A 13,717-nucleotide genomic window follows, 5' to 3' on the forward strand; every position below is an offset into this window, starting at 1 on the left:
TCTTTACTAGATGATTTTCAGACCATAATCTTTATTGTAGAATTTGTTGTGCAGAAAGATCACAGTAGATGAGCATTTCCTGAAATACCCAGGCTGTGAGTCCAAGCTCCAGTCAAAATAATCTTTCTTTCCCATTCTTATGATGAGTTTTAACTTCAGCAGTTCATTTTGAGCATGTCTAAATGCAATGAGTTGCTGCTATGCAATTGGGTTATTAGATATTCGCATTGACAAGCAGTTGGGTGGGTGTACTTAATAAAGTGGCCGGCAAGTGTATTTTTGTCGTAGCTGCTCAATTGTTTTTGTGCTCTAAATGGTACAGCATTCCAGCCTTAATTTCAAGTGCATGACCTTTCGCTGTACCTGTCTCCTGATTTGCCAGATTCCCTTCCATGCATTATGTGATTTTTACCTAATAACTACATAGGTGTTCTCTGATGGTAGTTGTCTGTTTGTAATGGAATTTGCCATACTGCAAAATTGTTCAGGAATTGTTTCAGAAAAATGAAAAAGAGTTCAAGGTGTTAACCTGGCCTCCAAATTCCCCAAAGAAAGGAATTAAAAATGTAAGTCCTTGGTTTGTTTTTTCATTTCCTACAGACAACCATTATTTGCTTTTAACAACCTTTTCTTGACTCAACCAAGTACAAAGTAAGGATTTTAAACACAAAACACCCCCTTAGCCTCCTACTGTAAATACAGTAGCAAACAGCAGTTATTAAAGACCAACAATCTGCTCCATCTGTAAAACAGATGACAAAATTATATGATATACCAGACAGGCATCCAACTGCCCAGTGATTAGTCAGGGCCTAAATTTTGTGTCTGTTTGACTTAAGCAAACATGAACTCATTCGTTCTTCTCAAGGATAGTAAAGTTTAACTTGACTCTTGTGTTTGCAGCTTCCAGTTTTCATCCCTGATGGATACTGAAAGGAAACACTGCAGAACTCAGGAAATTTGTCTATGTCAAAAGTGTTTGTGAGTGTGCTTATTACTGTGCAAGGAGGTCAATCCATATTTGTGCAAAATTAAACAAATGGAATAGGTAAAGACATTGTTTAGATTTGTATCCAGGAGTCATCTTTGGTTAGTTCTAAAAGATCAATCCTCATAGCACCATAAAACTTTAATCAGCAATGCTATATGTATAGATGTGCAGTACAAAATTAGTGTTCTTCAAATCTTTATGCATTATTTTATTCATGGTTTTATGTTACTGGAAGGTTTGTCAGCACTGAAGCCATCGGATTTTCAACAGCGATGGCTAGAAAATCAATGCTTCACATTACCGGAATCCTGCCTAGCTCGCTTTGCTTTTAAGTCTTTCAGTTCACAGAATCGGAGCCTAAAAGCTCTGAACAATGTCAGCATCCATATGATCCCTGTGTATTATGGGAATTTTCTATAGACATACACGCTGACTAAAGGATACCCAAAACTTTACAAATATTGTACATGAAATTGATACTTTTTGATCCATGATTATTATCTATTATAAAGTGAAATAAATTGATATTGGTTAGATTTAAGAAAAAGTCCAAACTTAATTCTGTTTAATACTATTTTTCCGTTTAGCGTTATAAAGTAAACCTCGCAGACCATAAATCTGATAGTAGGTAAGTAATATTAAACATGTCATAATTAAATATTTGTCTTTTAGTCTGGGGTTTCAACATAGCTATTTATACAGTATGTTTCAAATTGTCAAAGGAATTACTCCAAGTTCTGTTTCTTATGGTCTTCTGTGGTGGTGTGTCTATTAACAGCCCAGAGAGTGGGTCTGGGAAGAAAAGATAACCCAAAAGCAGTCAACAGGCATTGCATTTACACTGACACATAAGAGGATGGGAGGGCACAACAGTCAGTGGAGGGTATTATTTACATGTCGGTGTTAAACAGAGACAATGGTATCAAGGGTCTGGAAGTCAACAGTGGAGTAACAAAATCAAATAAATAAACAAATAACACAAAGGTGAAAAGGTCAAATTTTCATATACACTAGGGCCGAACAGCTACCTTCTGGTTACAATATTGCAACCAGGAACAACAGAATGTTAAAAGCAAAAGATTAAGAGAAGTGACCCTCTGTCGATATTCCTGACCAAAATGCTATTTGTTAGGAGGTTTAGTCAGTGCAAATAGGGTTATGCAGAAGTTTATGAGTTTTTGGGAGGATTTTTTTATCACTTGTCAGATAAAGCATGTCTCATATCTTCAGAGCGACATATCAAGTTAAAATACGAAAACTTGGGAAATTTTATATCTTTATATATTCCAGAAAATATCACAAACAGTAATATATTACTCTCAATCCAGGACTGACGTTCATGCGTGGTATGGAGGGAATTTTAAACTTCACTGATGTATGCTTAGACTGCTCATTTTTCTGTTTGTTTATTAGCCAGAATACACCAACACTAGCATGACAAATTTCACAAAACATACTGTAGATGTGGAGCAAATCATATGTAGTGTTGATCTGGATCGTATTCTTAAAAATGTTCAAGTATAACAAATTTAAGCTTGCAGTGTGTGTATATACCATAATAACAGATCTTAAGCAAAACACCAAACTGTGATGGTGTGATACTATTTGAAAGACTACATTATTCTTGAGCCCAGTGTCATAAAAGACAATAAAAGCTGAAGAGTAAATACCATCCATCCATCCATCCTCATCCGCTTTGTCCGGGGCCGGGTCGCGGGGGCAGCAGCCTAAGCAAAGAGGCCCAGACCTCCCTCTCCCCAGCCACCTCCTCCAGCTTATCCGGGGGAATACCAAGGCGTTCCCAGGCCAGCCGAGAGATATAATCTCTCCAGCGTGTCCTGGGTCTGCCCCGGGGCCTCCTCCCGGTGGGACATGCCTGGAACACCTCACCCAGGAGGCGCCCAGGGGGCATCCTTGTCAGATGCCCGAACCACCTCAGCTGGCTCCTTTCGATGTGGAGCAGCAGCTGCTCTACTCTGAGCCCCTCCCGGATGGCCGAACTTCTCACCCTATCTCTAAGGGAGAGGCCAGCCACCCTTCGGAGGAAGCTCATTTCTGCCGCTTGTATCCGCGATCTCGTTCTTTCGGTCACTACCCACAGCTCGTGGCCATAGATGAGGGTAGGGACGTAGACCGACCGGTAAATTGAGAGCTTCGCTTTTACACTCAGCTCCTTCTTCACCACGACGGACCGGTGCAGCGTCCGCATTACTGCAGCTGCAGCCCCAATCCGTCTGTCGATCTCCGGCTCCCTTCTCCCATCACTCGCGAACAAGACCCCGAGATACTTGAACTCCTCCACTTGGGGCAGGAACTCATCCCCGACCCGGAGTGGGCACTCCACCCTTTTCCGGCTGAGAACCATGGCCTCAGATTTGGAGGTGCTGATCCTCATTCCCGCTGCTTCACACTCGGCTGCGAACCGTTCCAGTGCGAGCTGGAGGCCCTCACCCGATGAAGCCAACAGAACCACATCATCTGCAAAAATCAGAGATGAGATTCTGAGGCCACCAAAGCAAAAGCCCTCCGCCACTTGGCTGCGCCTAGAAATCCTGTCCATAAAAATTATGAACAGAACCGGTGACAAAGGGCAGCCCTGGCGGAGCCCATCACCCACCGGGAACGAGTCCGACTTATTGCCGGCAATGCGAACCAAGCTCTTGCAACGGTTGTATAGGGATCGAATGGCCCGTAGCAATGGGCCAGACACCCCATATTCCCGCAACACCTCCCACAGGACACCCCGAGGGACACGGTCAAATGCCTTCTCCAAGTCCACAAAACACATGTAGACTGGTTGGGCAAACTCCCATGCACCCTCAAGTATCCTGGAGAGGATAAAGAGCTGGTCCAGTGTTCCGCGACCAGGACGGAAACCGCATTGTTCCTCCTGTATCCGAGGTTCGACTAACGGACGAACTCTCCTTTCCAGCACCCTGGCATAGACTTTCCCAGGGAGGCTGAGGAGTGTGATCCCCCTGTAGTTGGAACACACCCTCCGGTCCCCTTTCTTAAAGATGGGGACCACCACCCCGGTCTGCCAGTCCACAGGTACTGCCCCTGATCTCCACGCAACATTGCAGAGGCGTGTCAACCAGGACAGCCCTACAACGTCCAGAGCCTTCAGGAACTCGGGGCGGACCTCATCAACACCAGGGGCTCTGCCACCAAGGAGTTGTTTAACTGCCTCAGTGACCTCGCCCCCGGAAATTGGCGGGTCATTCCCCTCATCCCCAGACTCTGCTTCCTCCTCGGAAGACGTGTCAGTGGGATTAAGGAGGTCCTCGAAGTATTCCTTCCACCGCCTGACAATTTTCTCAGTCGACGTCAGCAGCGCTCCGCCAGCACTATACACAGTGCAGGTAGAGCACCGCTTTCCCCTCCTGAGACGTCTGACGGTTTGCCAGAATCTCTTCGAGGCAGTCCGAAAGTCCGAAGAGTAAATACTGAAAAGATAATCAGCAACACCTTGGGGCCCTTAATCTGGCAAATTGATTCGATAATAACCATCGAAAGGTGGTCTGGGAACTGTAGCGTCAGTTCTTGCAGTACAGAAAGCCATGCAACTGGAAAGCAGTACTGTCCTTAGATTTTTTGTAATGTGATTCAAAAAAAGATGAAGCAAGAAATAAAGTTCACTAAGATGGCATCAATGGTCAATGGTCAATGGTAACTTTATTGTCCCTGATGGGAAATTGATTCGCAGTATGTCAAAACAAACAACAAACATACAACCAACACATCACGTACACTCATTAAAAAAATACTATAATATAATATAAGCCTGATAAAACAACCTAGATATTCCATCGAAAAAAGTGCAATGTGCAATGGCAACAACACTTACAATTTAGTGTTGTTAATTAAGATAATAGCACTAGGTACAAATGACAATTTGTGTCGCTTTGTCTTCACTGCAGTCATTTTATAACGACGACCTGATGGAAGCAGTTGAAAATCGTTAAAGAGAGGATGATCTGAACACAACAGGACAGAAGTTGCCTTCCTCAGCACCTGCCTGTTATAAAAGTCCACAAGCAGGACCTGAGACCTCCCTAAAATCTTGCCCGCCACTTTAACCAGATTGTTAAGTCTGGTCTTATTATCCATGGACATACTACCATACCAAGCAATGATACAGAAAGTTAAAACAGATTCAATAAAACTTTTATAAAAGAGAGTCATCATTTCAGATGAAACATTAAAACCTCTCAACCTCCTTAAAAAGTACAGTCTTTGTTGGGCCTTTTTCACTGTAGCAGCAAGATGTGACTCAAAGGACAGGGTCTTATCAAGAACAACCCCCAAGTACTTGTAACTATCCACCATTTCAATGGCTGCACCATTTACCACTGTAAGCTCAGGATGAGGGGATGACTTCCTGAAATCTATAACCATGTCCTTGGTTTTCAAGGTGTTAATCATTAAGAAGGACTGATCACACCATGAAACAAACTCCTCCACAACAGGCCCATGGGAATCCTCTTCACCATGAAGGAGGCTTACAATGACTGTGTCATCTGCGTATTTGATGAAATGCCTATTGGCCTGTGTGCTGCGACAGTCATTAGTGTACAAAATATACAAAAGAGGAGAGAGACAACAACCTTGTGGTGAGCCAGTGGAAGAGTTCAGCTGTTTGGAAAAACAGCCGTTTACTCTCACACACTGAGATCTATCAGTTAAGAAGTCTAAGATCCAACCAACGAGATTAAAATCAACGACGCCAAGCATTTAATGCCAAAAATGCAAACGTCATAGTGACGCAACAAAAGAATATTGGATACTGCCCACGTTTCAAATGACCTGCAATGTGAGTACTTGTTAATCATGCCCATGCATTAATGTATTATCCATTTGATTTCCATGTTAGTAAGAAACACTTAGACTCAGTCTTCAGTTTCCTCAAAATGTAGCTCTCCCAAGATGTGAAACTAACTGATTAAGGCAATCAAATTAGTGGAAATACACATCCTACTCAAATTTCTTCTATTGCTGAGGTGAGCAAGAAAATCTTCATAATTGCAATTACTGCCTGCTGTTGTCTCAGACATGCTCTCTGGTTGATACACCAGGATGACACTAATGCAATTACGTTCTATGGATTTTGATGAGACCTCTGACAAACACAAATCTGCACTGGTGGAGGGAATACATCTGGTCTAATGGCTTGACTCACAGGTTTCCAAATCTGGCTAACAGGTTCAAACAACAATCAACAATCAATAGTGTGACCTATTAAAAAAGAACAAAACACTCAAACAAACAATTCCCTTTTTGGTTATCACAGAGGACAGTACAGTCAATACTTGTGGAACATGATAAACTCCCGCTAGTGCTGGAAAACACTGTCAAGCGTCTGCATGATTTTTATGTTATATGTTAAAGAATTTCTGACTAGTGTCAGATTTCATTAAATGAGAAAAAACAAATATGGTATACCAAACAGCCAAACTGAGATACCATTATTGGTTCATTTATAAGTGAGGTGGCGGGCTCTCATCACTAATTCTGTAAATCTTCAACTCCTTAAAACACAATTTTATAACAAGTTGAAGCGCAAGAGGGGATTGTAGGTTGGCTCGGAAAGAAAAGCAGGGACACGAGAGAGACCTCAAAGTGGTAATCAAAATCAGTGCTGTCATTCGTTAGCACTCTGAGTGGGGACCTAGTGGATAACACTCAATGGGGCAATAAGCAGAATGAAAGAGTGTGAAATGATATGGGAACATGAACAGACAGCAGCCCTGGCCCTTCTCAGAGGACCTGGAGAACATGCCTGTCAACATCTATTTTGCTGCAGTCATTAACACTATAGCAGCACAAAGTTGAAGTTCCCCTTGCAACCTCATTTAATTTGAAAATCAAACCTTGAATTTTTATGGCAATGTTCAACACTGGATTTCAGCTTTAACAGTATCCTCTTTAAAACAAAATAACTACACTGCTTTTTTTGCCTTTATGTTCTTTAGGAATTGCTGGCACCCCTGTGGTCTTCAATGAGAATGGAGATGCTCCTGGTCGTTATGAAATCTACCAATACCAGATAACAAAAAACACCACAGAATACAAAATCATTGGTCACTGGACAGATCAACTCCACCTAGACGTATGTATTTTTAAACTGTTAGGTATGTCTGAAATATCGTATGCTTTCTTCTAATGTTCATTAATAATTGAACTTTTAAAAAGTTCCACAAAGTATGAGTTAACATTAAAGTTCAATTTTTAAAGTTGAAGTTAAAAAAAAAAAAACACCTGGCTTTGAAACTATAATCACTTGTTTCAACTACTGGACAGACTGAGAAACTGAAAAAAAATTCCACATTGTGAACACTGTTTGCAAGTGCTTGCTGGCAGTTGACTTCAAAGTTATATGTGATATGCTAAAAACCTCCATATGATTGGTTTGGTTGATAGAAAATTGCCTTGGTCACCTGTAGTGTTCATGGAAGATGTTAATTTGTCCACAAACACCCACCCACTACTTGCTAAACTGTACTGAAACTGTGGTGTATAAGACACTTTTATGCTAACCGTATACCAAGTCACACTGCCAGTCCAAGCGACACCACAATGGCAGTGCACACAAACAGATGTGACATAATTTTTAGCTTTGAACAATCGTTCATTTCTCTATTTTTGTAACCTGGTGCGTTGGACCGGTGCCACAGCAGCTGGGTTGAAAACATAAGTGTGCAATCACGTCTTTTTCTTTCTTTTTTTTACCGTCATTTTAATAATATATTAGCACATAACCTTAAAGATTATAGAGGTTATACATTGGAAGATCTTGCTGCAACAGTTTGAAATCACGTGTCTTTGTGGAAAGCTTTAAAAAAAAAAAAAAAAAAATCTCCACTCTGTTTTTCCAAATCTTTGCTTCTGGTTTCCCTGTATCAGCGCTGATGTGGCGGTATTGCCTGAATGGCAACATCTATCTTTCAGAAGAATACTGCGGTGGATACCTGCACCTTAAATGTGTCACCATATAGCAGTTTCACATGAACCGACCACAAAATGGATGGAATACTGGTGCTTTAATTCAAACCAGAACCCATTAGCTTTCAAAGTAAAAGTTGCACCTTTTGAAATGTGTTGCTTTCGGCACCTTCAGAGTAAAAGTTGTGAATTTTATTTTGAAGGAAAGGAAAAAGGCACTGTTTTTTTTTTTGTTTTTTTTTTTTCAAAGTCTCCCTTTTTTTTTTTTTTATTGCATCATACTTTTTAATTTTCACTACTATTCAGTGATCTGGGTCTCTTCAGTAGTTAGTGAATCTCTTCCATGCAAACTATAGGCGACTTCCAGAAGCAATCACAAGGTTTTTTTGGTGTCCTCTATGTGAAAAATTTCATCTGGCAATAGCCAGCAATCACTTCCCATCAACAGCGAATACCTACTCATGGAAAGTTTCTGTAGTGACTGGTTTCTAGGCCTATGTGACTGGGGCCTTAACATAAATAACTAAAAACTAAACTAACTGTAAAATTTATAGTGTCATTTGGATTAAACCCATCCCAACAATGCTAAACCAGTCTCTAAACTTGTGGTCATTACATGTGACATTTACAGCAACAGAAAACCCATATGTAGTAAAGCTTAATTTATGCACTTCCTCATAACTTATCCCTAATATCCAAAACTATGCTAAATACATCTTGCTTATATGCAGCTTTATAGGGAATCATTCAACACAATAGTGACTCAAATCTCAAGAATTTATAGAAACAGAGATGCTTTGGGTCAAAAGACAGTATTATGCAGCGTGACCACATTTACACTCAAAATCATGGCGATAGCAGTAGGTGTGTAATGGAGGAAACAACATTTTTACACAACTATTTGCATCAACCTTTTTTTGACATTTGCTGTCATTCTTTACACACTAATACCAATTTCCTTTTTAATGTATACATAGTGCACAGAATCTGCAGTGTCTGAATATTTAAGCATCAAAACTACTATATTTTAAATGCCAAATCCTCTGAGGAAAAACATGTTTCCATCATGTTTTGCTATTAATGATTCTTAAGTCTCCCTCTGTGTGTTCTTATTTTGTTTACATGCATACTGTAGATAGGATTTTGGATTATCATAGACATCAAGAAGCTGAGTTATGGCAGTACACACAACACCAGCTCACCAACATCAGTAGCTGAGAGCTCTAAGAAGAATAAGAAATACCATAATTTTTGAAATGTCAGAACAATCATTTAACTATTTGGGTGTTTGAATTAAACTTTCCTGTCCATTTCCACACCCATTTAAGTTAATAAAACTTAACTTCGATCCAATGAAACCATGCTAATAACTATAAATAATAGTCTCAATGTAACTCATATCCTGTAGTAAGTGTCTTAATATCTTAATTATTTTATTAATAAATATTGTCAATATTCTTTCAATAATAACCTTTTTAATGTACTTTCAATTGTACTATAATGAATAACTGAAAATATTTACAATTATATGATTAAAATATAGGAAGATATAGTAAATTATGTCAATAAAATACACAATACTTATGCATATTCTGCATCTACTACATTTGAAAAAGCCAAGTATATCGATAGGAAATAGATTAAAAAACACACACAAATGTGAAAAAATGTTTTGTGTAGACAGAGTTACTAAAGCTCTTTTTTTTCTTTTACCTTTCCATCTAGACTAATGACATGCAGTGGCCTGGTGAAACACAAGAAGTCCCTTCCTCTATATGCAGTCAACCCTGTCGTCCTGGGCAGCGCAAGAAGACAGTGAAGGGAATTCCTTGTTGTTGGCACTGCGAGAATTGTGATGGTTATCAGTATCAGGCAGACAATTACACCTGCAAGATGTGCCGCTTTGATTTGCGTCCCAATGACAACCACACTGGCTGCGTTCCCATTCCCATTATCAAGCTAGAGTGGAGCTCACCATGGGCCGTGATACCAGTCCTCATTGCAGTCTTTGGGATTATGGCCACTCTGTTAGTGGTTGTAACCTTTGTGCGTTACAATGATACACCAATTGTTAAGGCATCTGGTCGAGAGCTTAGCTATGTGTTGCTGACAGGTATCTTTCTGTGCTATGCTACAACATTCCTTATGATCTCTGCTCCTGATGTGTTCGTATGCTCACTGCGAAGGATTTTCCTTGGTCTGGGTATGAGTATAAGCTATGCAGCACTGCTTACCAAGACAAATAGGATCTACAGGATTTTTGAGCAGGGCAAGATGTCGGTCAGTGCCCCTCGATTTATCTCCCCAGCCTCGCAGTTAGTTATCACATTTAGTCTGATATCAGTGCAGCTCCTTGGAGTGTGCATCTGGTTTGGTGTTGACCCATCACAAGCCATCATAGACTATGTAGACCAGCGCACAGCAAATCCCGACATGGCCCGTGGCGTCTTGAAATGTGATATATCAGACCTGTCTCTCATCTGTCTGCTGGGTTATAGCATGCTTCTGATGGTCACCTGCACAGTTTACGCCATCAAGACTAGAGGGGTTCCAGAGACATTCAACGAGGCCAAGCCTATCGGCTTCACAATGTACACCACCTGCATTGTGTGGCTTGCCTTTATCCCCATCTTCTTCGGGACCTCACAATCAGCGGAAAAGGTAAATATCAAATTTAAAATTTGCTAGAAGAGTAAGGTCACAAATTGAATTAGTCCCAGTTGTGTAACTGGTTTAGAATGGTATGATGCCAGTGTAGTCTGTATGCTTTCAACAGCAGTTCTCTATTTAAGGCTACAATAGTCTAGTGAATTCACTTGTGCATGTTCACATGTCAGTTTTCCATTTGTAGTTCTTTTATATTTCCTGTGCTTTTTATTATGAAGAAAATGGCCACTCAAACTGTTTGTTGTAAAGCATCAGCTCCTTGTGTCTGTATATGTGGAGCTATTCATCATGAGCTGATGGGCTTTGTGCTCCACTGTGGGATTACAAGACTTTTAAAGTGGGCTTGTGAGAATAATTCATTCACCTCAAGTTTGCTTGGATATGTTTTCTTTAATTGTCTTTCTATGTGTGTTTGACTACTCAGTATTTGCACCCAGTGAAGCTGAATCAATCACTGCACATTCATGCACACAGAAATAGAGAACGCATGTTTGAGAAGTAGCATAAAATTACTGTGGCTGTTGATGTTGCTTGTCAGTTGAAAGTGAATTGCAAATTAGCTCTTACAAGTGCTAATTTTGAGGTTGCACAGCGCAGATGTACATCTAAAAAGCAGAGAGTGAAAAAGTCAAACCACCAACTGCAACAGAAGCTTCAATATTGGAGTACTATAGCCATAATAGCAGCCTTTGGGTTGTTAATATCATAAAAAGGTGGGGATAAATTTGCATGAACATTGGCTACCAATATTCTGATAGTAACATCTGGAGTTTTTTGGAAACAAAGCTCCTTAGTTTGAAAAAAGGAAATATAAGGTTGTCTTACAATGGATAGCAGTTTTTTTGTGAACATGCTTGCTGCCATTTGCTATGGTAATTCATGAACGTAAACACAGCCACTGATGAGGCAGCGAAGGTGAAAATCACTTCTGGCCTTCATTTGTATGTCCAACAGTGAAAAGCAGGTAGATGAAACGATAGGAGAAATTATTCTCTGTATTAGGGGTTTTAATTAAATTGAACTGGCACATATACAAATCAAAGGCATGTTGAACGACTGAAGGTCATATATGATTTACACTGCAAGCTAAATCTTTGGACAGTCTAACAGTAAAAAAACAAAACAAAAAAAGCATCACAAACTATGACGACTGATGAAAAAGGCCCTTCACATACATTGTTGTATTTGCCAGCCATTCACTTTAACAGTGATCAACAGATGAACTATGTTTTATTTATTCAGCAAATATTATTCTAATTACACCCATTATATATAAATTTATAACTGATTCTCACTTTGCATAAATACATTATCAGCTGTAGCTTCACCCTACAATTTTTTATATTATGTAATAGGAAGATTTGTTGAATAATGCTGCTCTTAATTTCATTATTTTTAAATGAACACAAGGAGAGAGCAACAAAAAGTGCCTTAGTAACAGCACAGTTATCTCTAAGGAAGAGATTTAACAATTTTTTGCAGCTGAAATCTTAACTTGTCACAGTTTAGATCCGTTAATGATCGCTGCATTGGACTTAGGTGGTATAATTCCACTGAAAGTGCTTATGCTGGCTCTTTACACTGAACTAAGCCATCTTTATCACACCTATGCTTTCCCTACTGAGATTCAAAATAACGTCAAAATGTCTGCCATGAAACAAGTCTGTTCCTTTCATTATGTGTCAGTATGTATTTTCCCTATTCATGAGAGAAGAGGCTTGCCATCCAGCTTTGTCCTGGTATAGCTGCTACTACCGGCAGACAATGGAGCCCTCAAAGCTGTCGCTGGATGGGCCTGTCATAAAAGAATAAGTATTAGACCAGACATATTAAAACATTAAATTTGATATATTCACAGTCAAAGCCTAAAGTCTTAAACACAAAGGCTGGTGGGAAACAACCTAAGTTAGAATATGGTTTGGGATGAAAAGGCCATAGAGCTGCATGTTTCAAATGACACAGTTTCTCAGCCAGAACTCTGGAAGTCTACTGATTAAGAGCATTTTTCAAGAAGGTAAAAGCTTCTTTAGGCTGCTCCCTTATTCACAAGGAGTCACCACAGCAGATGGATGGCCTATCTGAAGTAGTAGCAGTGGGTATTGTCTGTGTATTTGGAGTCTGGAGAGTTTTTTGTTAAAAATCATTTTAGTTGATTTCACGAAAGTCTAGAAAAATAAATATATAACTAAACCAAAAAGCCTGAACACTTTACCAAGCCTTGGCAACTTTGTGGGAGTGTGATCCAGTGATTGTGTTCACATGGGTCACAAATAGGTAGGGTTACCTCTGGACAAGGAATGCATAAAAACAAAAAGGAGCAATCTGACTTCGATGAAAGTTCATAATACTTTCTATGTCTGGTCCTGTTCTTTCACTGTGCCAATGGTGAAGATTGGTAACCATTTCGGCACGTCAGGGAAAATTTATGTCATAAAGGCTGATAGAAGTGGACAAGGGTCTTGGCTGCCCTCACAGAGTAACTCCACTCTGTACTCTAGAGGGCTAGGGTTCCAAACTCACCCTAGGCCATGTGTAATCTTCTCAGGAGATTACAACAATCCCCCTCTATCACCAGGGAATGCTCGTGTGCTGTTTGCAGTAATGATGGAGCACAAAGCTCTGTCACCTCCATCTTCCACTGACATCTTTTTTTCTGACACGGCTTTAGGCAGCTTAATTTCAACAGAGCTTCTCTACATTTTTTTTTTTTTTTTTACATCAACATGACATGGCATTGCCTTTCCACTTGAACTAACTGAACACTCTACAATATAATACCTATAGAATCACACAAACCACCTTGTAACTTCCAATGTTATTTTTGTCTTGTGCTACAACACTGACATCTAGTTGTACTGATGGCCATTGGACTAGTTAAAATTCTGTAAGAGAAAGGTTGTGAGCAGAAGAACTGGATGAGTGTAAAGCCCTTTGACACAACTCTGATGACTGGACAACTGGGTCTCTCAAGGGTTTTCAAGGTGTGAAAACCATTTTTTTTAGCAACCATATGTTTTGAGGTTTATGGAGATGAAATAAATTGCAAGGGCAGTCCAGATTTTCAGAGTAATTTTCTTTTCCTAAAGAAACCATACAAAGAGAGCGACATTAAGCAAT

General features: G+C 39.9%; 1 protein-coding gene across 3 annotated transcripts in view; it reads left to right on the plus strand.

Annotated features, from left to right (window-relative positions):
- LOC101471251 (metabotropic glutamate receptor 4) overlaps positions 1–13,717 on the plus strand; it is a 202,518-nt gene that overhangs the window by 181,169 nt on the left and 7,632 nt on the right. For all 3 annotated transcript variants that reach the window (XM_014412822.3, XM_014412820.3, XM_014412821.3), the window contains 2 exons: positions 6,964–7,100; positions 9,659–10,594. In XM_014412822.3, coding sequence (XP_014268308.1) covers positions 6,964–7,100; positions 9,659–10,594 — 1,073 coding nt within the window. The remainder of the gene's footprint in view (positions 1–6,963; positions 7,101–9,658; positions 10,595–13,717) is intronic.

The sequence above is a fragment of the Maylandia zebra genome, linkage group LG20, assembly GCF_041146795.1.
Source record: "Maylandia zebra isolate NMK-2024a linkage group LG20, Mzebra_GT3a, whole genome shotgun sequence".
NCBI classification, from domain to species: domain Eukaryota; kingdom Metazoa; phylum Chordata; class Actinopteri; order Cichliformes; family Cichlidae; genus Maylandia; species Maylandia zebra.